Source organism: Falco naumanni, chromosome 8 (genome assembly GCF_017639655.2).
Source record: "Falco naumanni isolate bFalNau1 chromosome 8, bFalNau1.pat, whole genome shotgun sequence".
Classification (NCBI taxonomy): Eukaryota; Metazoa; Chordata; class Aves; order Falconiformes; family Falconidae; genus Falco; species Falco naumanni.
The window spans coordinates 46,181,179-46,193,827 of NC_054061.1; the positions used below are offsets into that span (position 1 = coordinate 46,181,179).

A 12,649-nucleotide genomic window follows, 5' to 3' on the forward strand; every position below is an offset into this window, starting at 1 on the left:
CTTCCATGTCTCAGTCTGTACAATGAGGCTTTCCAGAAAAATGCAGATGCACAATTTTAACCTCTGAATTCAAGAAGCCTCTTGCAGTTGTTGAATTTTACACATGTAAGTAATCCCATGGCAATCAACACATGTTCTGGAAGAGCGCTACACGTGTGTCCTGAAAGAGCCCGCTGAAAATGAACAGCATTTGGCTACCGAAGCAATTGTCCTGAAATTAAAAAGGTTCATTTGCAGTGTTATGCTTCAATAACCTACTAAAATAGCCTTTTAAAATATCTGTGGCTAGTTTCTTAATGCAATTTCATAATTTAGGGAGGCAGAACATGTGTATCAATTTCTTGCACAGTACGTGTAGTAGGTTGACTAAACTAAGGATTACTAATTCTTGACATTTATTTTGCCTCAAGAATTCTCTCCTGATGCCACATAATCTTCAATGTGCCCTAACCCTCAAACATAAAGCAAACTACTCATAATCACAGCTAACATCATTACCTTTTTTTTTTTTTAAATCATGCTGCAAAACCTTATTTCCATTCATTTTCAGTATCACAACAATAGAAATTGCAGGAAGGGAAACCATGGTAACCAACTGAACGTGCTACAGCAGATATCTGCTCAAAAGAACATGCAGTACCATCACACTTCAACGCCTACCACTAGTACAATCTCTACCCATTTCCTCCTTATCCCCATCCTAATTATTAAACAAGCTCTCAACCACAAAAGGCTACATTGTCTTATTGTTACTGTCATTTGCTATAGGTCCTGGCATTAAGCACTGTACTACACTTTTGCCAAATTTAAAAGCAGATCTAATACCTCCAGGAGCTAATTAGGAATTTTCAGTTCTTTTAATCAGTTTGGAACATCTAATTAATGTTACAATGTATTTTATATATTTTTATTGTCAAAGAGACTTGCTGATATGTATGGACACACATATATACCTACAATAATTTTCTCATGTTAGTAATTTTTTTTAAACCTCAGGGTTGCAAAAAATTTTCAGTGGCATTCTCTGGTTAATTAATTAGTAAACATCAGTGAATTCTGCTATGATTTTTCTTTTTTTTTTTTAAATAAGCTATGAGAAGCCACATTCATGATTAAGTACAGGCATTAAATATAGTAGGGTGCTGCTTTCTACTCTTATTTGTGTTTATGCTTCATTCTCTTGCATCTGATGTCTGAACTGATAGAATTTCCCAGGCTTTCTTAGGCTCTGAACATCAGTTTTCTTTGCAGGACAGGTCTGAATATTTAGCCAAACACACACTTAACCCAAAATTTAAATTATCATTTTCTTTTTCCCTAAGAACGTACTTCTACCTCAGTTACAAATTCTGGGAAATTTGTTTTCTGAAAAAAAACCCGTCTTTTTTTGAATTTAGATTTAAAAGGTAGTCTCTTAAAAACAAAAAAAAAGAAATTATGCAAATTAATTGCACAATAATGGATGAAGGTAGACAAAAACAGCTCATCAGGTGATCAAAATGCAGCTTCTCATATAAGTGGAAAGCAGATTTTACAGTAATTCACCAGCAACTTTAATAACTGAAAAGGTATTTTGTGTAAGAATCACTTTTTCTACCTTATTAAAGAAGAAGAAATACTCAAAATCTTCACTTTGAACTCAGTTAACTATTCCACAGCATTGCACTAAGAATATTTGACTGCCTCGGTTAAGCCTGAAAAAGCTATTATTTGCCCTGTCCTATATTTGGTCATTTAATCGGTGCTAGGCTATGTCTGTAGCTATTGCAGCTCAGGAACAAGATCTTTAGGTCTGCTAAAGCTTGTTCTATAAAAGCATCAGAGCCTAATGCTCCACAGCGGTCAAAAACTCATTTAAAAAGATTTAGAGAACAAAGAAAGAAAACTCCATGGCCCACTTCATCTTGAACAGGATGTGCAGTCCTGGTCCCCTCACCTCCAAAAGATCATCACAGAGTAAGAGAAAGGCGCAGAGAAAGATGACAGAGATGATGAGGGGTATGGAACAGCTTCACTACAAAACCTGAATGTATAGTTTAGGACTCCTTGACCTGTAAAGAGAACAATAAGGGGTATGTGAGTGGCATCAAAAAGGTAAATGGAGATCAGTTGTTCACTGTTTCTCATAATACAGAAACTAGGGAGCATCCAATAAAATTGCAAGGTGGAATCTTCAAAAAAGGGATGCTGCTTCCCATAACACCTGGTTAAGGCATGGAACTCATGCTACAGTTGCAGACAGCAAAGTCTACCAAGGTTAAAAAATGGGCTCAGAAAGCCACTAGACAAAAATCTCTCCATCAAAGGCCTGAAGAAATAGCGAAGATAACAATTTGGCTCAGAAGTCCCTGAACAGCAAATTTTCAGAGGCTGGGAGAGCACATCAGAACTACTACTACATGTTCATCTTGTTCTGACACTTTTCTTTCAACATTTGCTATTAATAGCTAGCAAAGAGTGGATACTGGATTGGACTATGAACTGGTCCTTTGATCTGACCCAGTCAGGGAACTTGCTAATACGTAACAGATATATAACTCAGGAGAAACTCTTTGCAAACTATTACCCAGATCTCTCCCCAACTCTATCCATTTTATGATGGCTTAAAGCATCCCTTAGAGTAACTTAAGAAGAAGGGAGATGCGGAAGAACCACGTTAGGAGTAGAATGGTCCATAAAAGAACCTTCATGCACCAACTGCATTTGCATTCTGTGCATTTTGGATGTAGCTAAAGGCTGTAGCTTAGTGTGATTAGCCAATCTGTTCCAGATTTCACAAAAACATGTTTTTATAACTGTGAATTCTGTCTGACTACAAAGTAGTTATAATTTGTGGTGTTAACAGTTTGTTCTTTATCTTCTAGAAAGATTAAGTTGTGTAACAGTGGAAATCTTCAGTGCAGAGCAAAGACAATCTAAGCATCTCTGGAAGAAGCCCGCTATAAGTACAGTCTAGAATGGAATGAGCAATGAGGATAGAGATAGAAGAGAATATCATTGTTTTTCCCCTATAATACAGCCCCCTGTAAGGTGATCTTTAATAATTTTAGAAAAAGATACTTACTTAACAAAGTTGAGCTAGGTTTCATTAATCTCTATCAGAGTTGCAGCATTGAGGATGATGTATTCAGAAATACATTTAGGCAGTCATAATAAGGATTCTTAATTCTACCCTTATGTCTCAGCTAGCTTGCTTTGTGGCCAAAGGAGTTTTGTTAGTGTTTTTTCTAACTTTCAATTTAACTAGGTTAGAAACTTTACAAATGTAGGAGATAACTGATGTTAAAGTTGATTAAACAAACTGTAATATAAACTAAATCAATCAAACAACAAACACCAGGATATCTTCCTTTTTGAATTCCGAGGATGCAGAGGACACAGTGCCTTCATTTAATTTAGTAACACAAAGGAAAAAATTAGACAACACGGAACTACAACTGGAACTAAATTAAAAACAACTTCACCAATGACTTGTGTGAGGATACCATCAAGATTGTAGACATCAGCTACAACAGTTGGCGGAATTAAATGTAGAATTCAAATTTTTCCATGATGATTTGAGGAGTTGCCTGGTTTGGGTCCCCAGGACAAAGCATGAGAAGCTTGGGTTTTTGCACTGCAGAAATGAAGAGTGGATATATTTCATTGCAGAGACAGCATACCTTGCCACAGAAGGGGTTATGATCCTGTTTCACTAAACTGCTCTTCACGACTGGATGCACTGGGTTTTTCAGGATTCCCAGGCATGCTGGCACAAACACAGGAAGAAGACATCTGCCAGATCTAGGTGTGCTGAGCTGTCTGAAGTGCCTGCCCCTCAGCCAGGGAACAACCCTATCTCAGTTTCAACGGCAGCTGATCCTACCCAATGCCTCCACAAGACTTTTAGGTCTCAAAGAACTGGGATCTTATGATGCAATTGCACTTCATAGCTAGTTTTCAATTTGTCCTATTCACAACCGATAGACTGTCAAAGACAGACAAGTCAGGCAACAAACATACACGGAGACAAATGTTCTCAAACGTCTAAATGGGGTCACATCTGTAACGTAGTGGGAAAAGGGCAAAATGAAGCACTACCAGCAAAAACGTAATTGCTATTATCCTGATGGTGCAAGTAATAAGGAATGTTAGCACTTCAGAAAGGGTTAGGAAAGGTTAAAGATACCAAATCTGTAACTGAAGTAAAAGTACCACCACGATTTTTAAAACAATAAAATTAAGAAAATCACAAGGAAGTTCAAGCACTAAGGTCAACAACACAGTACAATCTTTTGAATATTTTATAAATTTAAAAATGAAGTATTAATTACGAACCTTAATGCCAAAGTGTAGGTTCCAGGTTGCCGTTGGCTTTCACGAATGAGGTAGCTTCCCTCTGCAACACTTAATAATTGGTCAGCTTCCTCCCTTGAGATCATCCCATGGAATCTAAGGAAAAAAACCACTTCTGAAACACACGTTTTCACTTTTAAATCACCTGTTCTTCTTTTAAAAACCACCAACCACAGTAATTAAAAAAAGACACAAACATAAAAGTGACTGATTTTTAGGAATCTACATCTTAAACTAATCTCCCTTTCTGCCTGCATTTGAAGTCACTTTAAATGGTTTAGAAAGGCTTCTATGAAACAGTATCTATGAAATTAGTATATTGCTTTTAAAATCTGCATCTATCAATTTAATATGTAGAAATAAATCCATTTTCTCCTGCTGGCTTCACATGTTTTGTGCCAGTGGCATGCAATACAACATTTTGCAGCATTCAGGGACTTAATGGCAATTTGCTAAAAACTTGGGGATGACATATAATCTCAGTAATTACTGGTGTAATATCCCAGCAATACTACACATCTTTTACCAAAAAAACCCCCAAGTAAGATCTACTTAGTTTCCCCACACTAAAATCTAACCATCTTTGCCTTAGCAGTCTGAAACAGAAGACACACATATACTGTACACTTGTATTGCATTTGTGATCCAAATCTCTTATTTTCCTGCACACAAACGCCTTCTGCAAAAGCCAATTGGAGGTGGGGGTAGAAAGAGACAACCCTCTGAAAGTACAGAAACATTTTTTTCTGACTTAAGGTAGCACTCAATGATATCCATATCCATCAGGAAACGCAGCTGTATATTTTAGGCAGACAAAAGTGATGGTACTGCAATAATAATGTAATGGTGAACAGGACACACTGCTGTAAAACACACAGCAGCAGCAAAGGCCTCAGAACAAACACTTGCAACCTTTTCTGTAATAATATCAACCAACACAGTCAAGATAAACCACTTTCAGAGGTGTATGTTACTTACTCTCTTCCATAATATTTGGGTCTGTTCTCTACCTAGAAGAAACAACAGAAATTGTAATGTTTCATAACAAGTGAACCTATACAGTAAGCATACTGTCCATAATATAGTATTAAAAACAGAAAGGGATATAAAGTGAAAGTACAGACAAAAGTCATCTGCTATCCCAGGATCTTCCCTGTGAGTGGAATATAGGGAAACCAAAGGTAGACCTCTGGGAAACATCGCACTCTGAACAGCTTAGAACTGACTGAGCAAGAATGAGCCACTTGGATCACATCATCCTCAGCGCTCCACTGATACAAACTGATGGCATTAAGTATTGCTTGTACACACGGCCAAAAAGGGGAAACAAAAGATTCATTTCAGGGGTGTAAGTGCACTATATTGTTAAATGCACTAATACAGTGTAACATCTATAAAACTCTTAAGTGTAGAAGTTATCATCCATCATAGAGCTGTCGGTGCCACTGCTGTGAGAAATTAAGCCACTACCATATCCACTCAGAGTGAGGGCGAGTGGTAGATTCAACAAGCAAGTGCCTAAGTCTTGCACTTCTTGACTTCATTAAACTGTGCAATCAGCAGTATCACCTAAAAGACCTCAACAACAGGTATGCACGTGTTATGCTGTGTAACACTAGCTCTTCCATGCTCTAGAGAGCATACAGTGTAAATGCAGAAAACACGCAAGGGTGTCAGAACACAATTTGCCTGCCAAGTATTTCAGATGAAGTAACTAATCTGCAGTTGTCCAGGAAGTTGAGAGACAAAGTGAGGAGAGGAACTGCAGACCTCCCAGAAATCAGCTTAATAAATATCCCTCCTTGCTACATTTAAAGGAAGAAACGCTTTGGAGAGTAAACTTCAACATTTATACAACTGGAACTACAGGAGTACAAAATGATCCAGCTATAATAAACCACAAAATACTCACAGTACACTTTAGTTTCTTTTTTTCCATCTTTTCAGGAAAAAGCCTACTAAAACTGGCACTTCTCTCCAGTTACCTTAGCGGAGTATAAATAAAGATTTCAGATGTCCAAAACAACAACAAAAAATACATCCTGGTGTACAGCCTAATAACAACTCTTCCACATTCCCACCAAATAAAAAGCTATTGTGATAGTTCACCACTTTTAAAAATCATTTAATCACTGGAAAGATGTAAAATGTTCTAAAAGATTTCCTTTTCCTACATAACAGCAAACAAGAGCTGTCCAGTGTGATAACTGGGCCTGAAGAGATTGGATCATTTCAGAAAAGAAGTCTTACATAGTTTTTGTTAAATGTAGGCTATTTCGTCAATAGGAAGACAGCAACATGAATGGCAAAAAAATGCAAACATTTTATTGTTGTTATTACAGAAACTTGCAACAATTCGTTAACTAAAACCCCCAAGATAAGACATTAGTCTCAGGCAGTTGTTAAAAAAAAGAATCCTGTTATGGTAAGATTTTGTTGCCTGTCTATTGAGATTTTATATTTATCTCTGTGAATACAGTGAATTTACATGACAGAACTGGAAAACTTATATAGGCAAAAGGATTCCATTTCAGAAATGGATTAGTAAAGTGACAGGACATCTTCAGAGTACTTGCAAAAACTAAGACAAATTATAATATTATACTCTGTGTGCAAACATTTGAAAATGTAAACTGGTGGATGACCGGACAAAAACTGCTGGACTTCAGGCAGTTGTAGCTGGGTTTGCAGTTCATCTTGGTGGATGATGAGTTAAAAAGGAAAATAAGCACCTCTGTGAACACTGAGTCTCTATTGATCAGTTTTACCAACTCACAAACTCAGTATAAATGTTGATGTGTAACACTGTTTGCTTGTGTAAGACTCAGTGCAACTGGAACACCAATTCACTGAGTTTTATTGCCCGTTTTTTGGTGTTTTGTTTTTTTAAATAACTTTTAAAATTTATGATATCTGGGGCTTTTGACATGTAGATTGAATGTATACATTTAGACTCTAAGGCAACTCCAACAGAACTCAGCAGGGGCATTCTAATTCACTCAGAATTAGCTGGGCTACACACACACTTAGTGCAGTCCACGTGAACTTACAAAAACACAGATTTCTTGTAAGCCAAATCTACCATTTAAGACAGTAAATACTGTTCTCCAGCTTCCTATAATGCTTCCTACAAGTATCGTTACACCAGCTTTACTCATAACAACTTAGGCATAAGAGGCAGTGTGATATTTGTTCTTACTTCAGGTATCCCTAACTGCACCAGAACTAGAAGCAACATGCAGCTTTCTTGGTCTTTTGAGTCTGCCTGGACTTCAAAAAGTTCCTGCCGGACTGTATTTCTACAAATTACAGTTGCAGGCACCCACATATCTTCCAGCTGCATTTCAGCGCTGAAAGCCAAAACACTTCAGCTTAGAAGCCTCAGTAGCCTAACTTTCACGCTTGGTCAGCCTTAAATCATGGAGACAAAACCAAAACATCCATCCAGATTGGAACTAAAACCCACCTAAGAAAGGAAATACGTTTTCAGATAAAATGAAAGCAGTAGCAAGAAAATGGTCATTTTAACTAAAGCTGTTAGCTGAAAATACAGTGCAGTTGTCCTCTGCAGACTTTCTTTCTAATTTGGCAGTATTTTTGGACCAAAGTAGCATTGAACATGAGTGAAGGCAGCCTTAGCTACTTCATTTTCTCTGTATCCAGCAAAGATCAACTGAATGCTAAGCCTTTTGACTTCTCAGGGCTTTTTATTTATGAGAAAAATTTCCTACTGCTGTTTGTTTGGCCTGTGTCTGGCACAGTTCTAAAAAAAGGCTTCTAACTTAAGGGGGAAAAAAACCAACAAACTGTGAGATAGTTGATTTCAATGTGCTTATTTGTATAGCACTGATGCAGAGGCCACAGAAAAGATTCAGGTCTCACTATAATACTTGCAAAAACCATAAAGGTCAATGAGATATCCACTACTGTTTCAATCTGATTTTTTCAAACCGAGGTATGAAGCAAATGAATCCAAGTTTACGAACAAATAAAAGGGGCAGATTTGGCAAGTGCCTTACAGTAGCCAGTCCTTTGGAAAACAGCTTAGTTACCGTCAAAGCTGGGAAGTCATTCTGGTTGAGTGTCATACAGATAAAGCAATCTTTGAGAACAGGTCTAACAAGGGTGTGCATTATATATGCTCATCTATGCTATGTTTCTTGACTGCCCGTAGAGGCCATTTTCACAAGACTACACAGAGATGCTGTTCAACAGGCTTGTTAACTACTAGCTCTGAATTAGGATGAAGTCTCATAATAGGATGGAAAAGGCCAGTGATTTTAATTATCTTCATCATTTGTCTGTTTGATATTTTCTCATACATAGTTATTTAAAATTTATCATGGAGTCCATTCATACAGCAGTCAAGGATGCCCTAAATATGCTTGCGCATGCACACGTGTGTATATAAAAGGTTATATGTACAACAAATACAAATTCCATGAAGGTAATACAATATTAATTGGACAAATTACAATTCAGATGTAAGCCTCATGTAGAAGTCAAGCATCCTTAGAATGTTAAGGAATCACCAACTTTACAAATTAACCTCACACAGTGTTAAAAGCTTTGGCTCTGCCGCATCTTCACAATAAAAAATCCCAAATGAATGCTTTTTACGTCAGCGTAACTTCACTGATCTGTGTATTGCTCTGATATGAAACTGATGTAACAGAATAGAAACTCTAATTCTCTGTATTTGAAAAGCATTTCATTTTAAGTAGGTCATTCTGTTGAATACACCTCTCAGTATCAGCACTTGTACAACATGTGCTTTTGTACCTTAAATAAAAGGTTGCAGTTTTTATAGTGTGATTTTCAATTATTCTTTAACAAGTGCTTTTTCCCTAATCATCACTCTTGCTTATGTCATCAAGTGGAATACCATAAGGCAAGAGAAGCAATTTACACACTAATACCTTACCAAATTACATGTTGTTCCCTCCCACTGACCTCTTTGATGTTCTCTGGACCAAAATTATTTTCCTAATATTTATGAATTTGTTTATACAGCTGAATAATTCAACCACTTAGGAGAAGATTCTGCTTCCCACTGACTCATGCATGGCTGCTAATAGAAACCCAGCTGAGAAAGAGCAGATCACAAAGCTCAACACTAGCAGAAGAGGCTGAGACCAGAGAGAAAGGTTAAATATGTTACTGCTTGCTGAATATATTTTCACTTCAAATCTGGCTCAGCTGCATAAATTGCGCAATACTTATAACAAAAAAACAATTATCTGCATTATAACAAATTAATGCAGAAGTAGGAAAATGCACATGGATAATGTACTATTTCAATTTTACCTTTTTTAGGTAAAAATAAACTTCAAATAGGTGGGTTGTTTTAATATAAATGAATTCTTTAATGAGACATGTATTTAATATACTCTGTTCTGCAGCTAAATACCTGCCACTGACTGATTCTTTTGTAGCTCTATTTTATTTAGCTCAATTCTCACTAATTTCTAAAACTTGCAGCTTTTATTTCTCAGTTTCTACAGTAATGTTCATGGTGCAGACAAAGGTTTAGTCTGCAGAATTCAAGAAACTATTTTAAAAACACAGAATATATCTTCTTTTTTTTTCCCATTCACTCTAGCACAGGGAAAGTTTTACACTTATTCAGCGTTTGTCATATATTATAATCCTGTTTTGGAATAAATTCATAGAAATACAACATTATAGACACTAATATAGTACATTTCTTTCTTCAGTTGCAGAGTGTTTTGATTGCTTGTGGTATTTTTGCCAATCCCCCATTGACTCTAAGAGACTACCTGTTTGTAGAATTAGACAAGGAGGACCTCTATGTAGGGATGCAGTAAGCTCAGATGCTCTCCAAACAGCTTGGATGAAAGGTTCATGCAGGACACCACTCATCCACAGCAAATTTTCCTCCCTATAACAATCCAACATTTCAATTTGCCACCCGTATAATAACTAACAAAATTTATAATTAACAGAATTAAAATTCAGTGATAACACGGATGAGAAAATTACAGTGGTCAGTGTAATTCATATTTGAAGAAGCTTTACACAGATGCTTTTATATTTGTCTGGCAAGAGCATGTCTCTTGTTTGATTCTGAAAAGGCAGCAATCTGGACCTCATCAATAGTTGAAGGATTTCCAGCACTCCAGAGGCAGAACACATTTTTTATTTTCAGATACTGAATACACATTAAATTTATATCTCTGCTTATTTGATTGGATAGGCTAATAGTATTCTAAGAAATACTATGGAGGAGAACTTGGTATAAAATTTGCTTGTGGCTTCTAATCACCTAGGGCAAAAAGACCCCAAAGCTCTTCTTTGCTGTCAAACTAGCATGGGATATAATGCCAACAGATTTTACTGAATTTACCAGACCCCTTTATCAGTTTATAGTTTCTCCTTGACTACAGGGTATGTATGCACTGTGCAGTTCACAAAAAAAACAATTACAATTGTTATCTGCTGTAAGATTTCCTTAACTGCTACTACTTTCCTACTACTTACATTTCTAATTTTTTTTTTGGTTGGTTGGTTGCTGTTTGTTTTTTTAAAGAAGCCAAAAGGCATATAGATAAATGAAGATTCTAATTCTCTAAGAATTAAAACATTCACACCTGAGGCTCTCAAAGTATCTAATTAAAGAAACTGAAGAATTGTCACTGATCACAAGAGCTATGCAACTTTATAAGCAACACTGTAAGTCTGTCACTATATGAATAAACAATAGCAGGGCTCTGAGATAAGACTCAGCAAACAAAACCTACAATGATTTTACAGGCATAATGTCAGCACCTCAATGAACAGTGTCAGAAGCCTACCAAATATCCCTCATACGCTTTACAGTATGTATATGTATAATATATTTACACACATACTAGCACTTCTTCCACCAGTGAAATATTTTTGAGGAGAGTAAGGAAAAAGCAACTATTCAACAGTACTTAACACCAATAAACACAACCCATTGGAAGCAGGGAGTAAAATACTTCATCCTACCCAGGTGAGCACTCTGTACAATCACAAACCTGTATTATAAGACTAAGCTCCTACAAGACTTCAGATATTTTGTATATTAATATAATGAAAACCCCTATCATAGAAAATTCACAAAATAGAAGAGAACCTTCCTAATAATGTTGCAATGGGAACAAAAACCTGGAAAACCTCCCATTCTTTCACAGCTTAGATCTTCTATAGATCTTTCCTCCAGATGTCCACCCTAACTTACCTGATGTACAGAAGATATCTGCACAGCAACCTTAACAAGAATACTCCAGCCTGGACCCTCATTAACAGTAGAAACACTGGTTAAAACAAAACTTTTTGCTACAATGCTTCTTGTAAAATTAATGTATTGCTCTTTCCTATAATGATGTCTTGCTTAAGTGCGATCAGCCATAGCTATACCTTTTATAAAAATACAAATCTATCAAATTGACAGAGGAAAACAAGAGTTCTTCCACTAAATGCAGTATTTCACTTCTGTTAAATCTCTACTTTTTATTTTAAAACCTGAGACTACTTCATAGAATCACAATTGGGCATTTGACATGATGACAGGGAAACGGCTGTTTAATTCTGTAAGTAATACTGCTTGTGGTCTAGGCTGTAAGCTAGCTATGTTCCTGACAGTGCTATGTCCCTCTGTATCCAATACTACGCCAGTGACTACCATATTTCAGAGATTAATTTTCTTTCTCTTGGCACATGATAAAAATGCTTAAGTTTTATTGCAGCAATGTAACAACTTTCAATGGTTATTCAGTAAAAGCTGTGTTTTGTAATACTGCTTAACAAGTCAAGCCTAACATTTTAGCATTTTTGAAACTGAAATTAATGTTTTCCAGGTTCCTAACTGAAGCTGCAAGGGAGATGCAGTTGTAAGTGAAATCTTGCTGGCATGGATGTTTGGTATCAGTTAAACCCTCCAGCAACACAGCTCCAGAGAGGTGCTGCTCTGCTGGATGGCAGCTAAGGGCACACTAACAATTTGGGGTCCGCCTCAACTACTGACCCCACCAGCAGGTGTTTCTGTATCACTGCATATCAATGGAATCCCATTGATACTGTTTGGATCCTTAAAATCTGTGGCTCTGCATAGCTTAGCTACTAGTATTAATGAGTCTTAAAGTACTACAGCTCAAATAATAGCACCAGGGGACATTTCAGTCTTCCCTCCCTTGATCTATTGCACACATTTAGCAGCGATGCATGTACAAATGGGTGCATAGCTCCACTGTTCAGCTCTGCTCTTGCTTCTGTGGATTTCTGACCCTAAAAGGGGGAGAAAAGGCATGTTTCCATATATCTAAGAATC

General features: G+C 36.8%; 1 protein-coding gene across 3 annotated transcripts in view; it reads right to left on the minus strand.

Moving 5' to 3' along the window:
- The window catches only part of CHN1 (chimerin 1), a 102,913-nt gene that overhangs the window by 63,174 nt on the left and 27,090 nt on the right, over nucleotides 1–12,649 (minus strand). For all 3 annotated transcript variants that reach the window (XM_040603307.1, XM_040603308.1, XM_040603306.1), the window contains exons 4-5: nucleotides 5,314–5,345; nucleotides 4,318–4,431 (exon numbers count right to left, since the gene is read on the minus strand). In XM_040603307.1, the coding sequence (XP_040459241.1) occupies nucleotides 4,318–4,431; nucleotides 5,314–5,345 (146 nt within the window). The remainder of the gene's footprint in view (nucleotides 1–4,317; nucleotides 4,432–5,313; nucleotides 5,346–12,649) is intronic.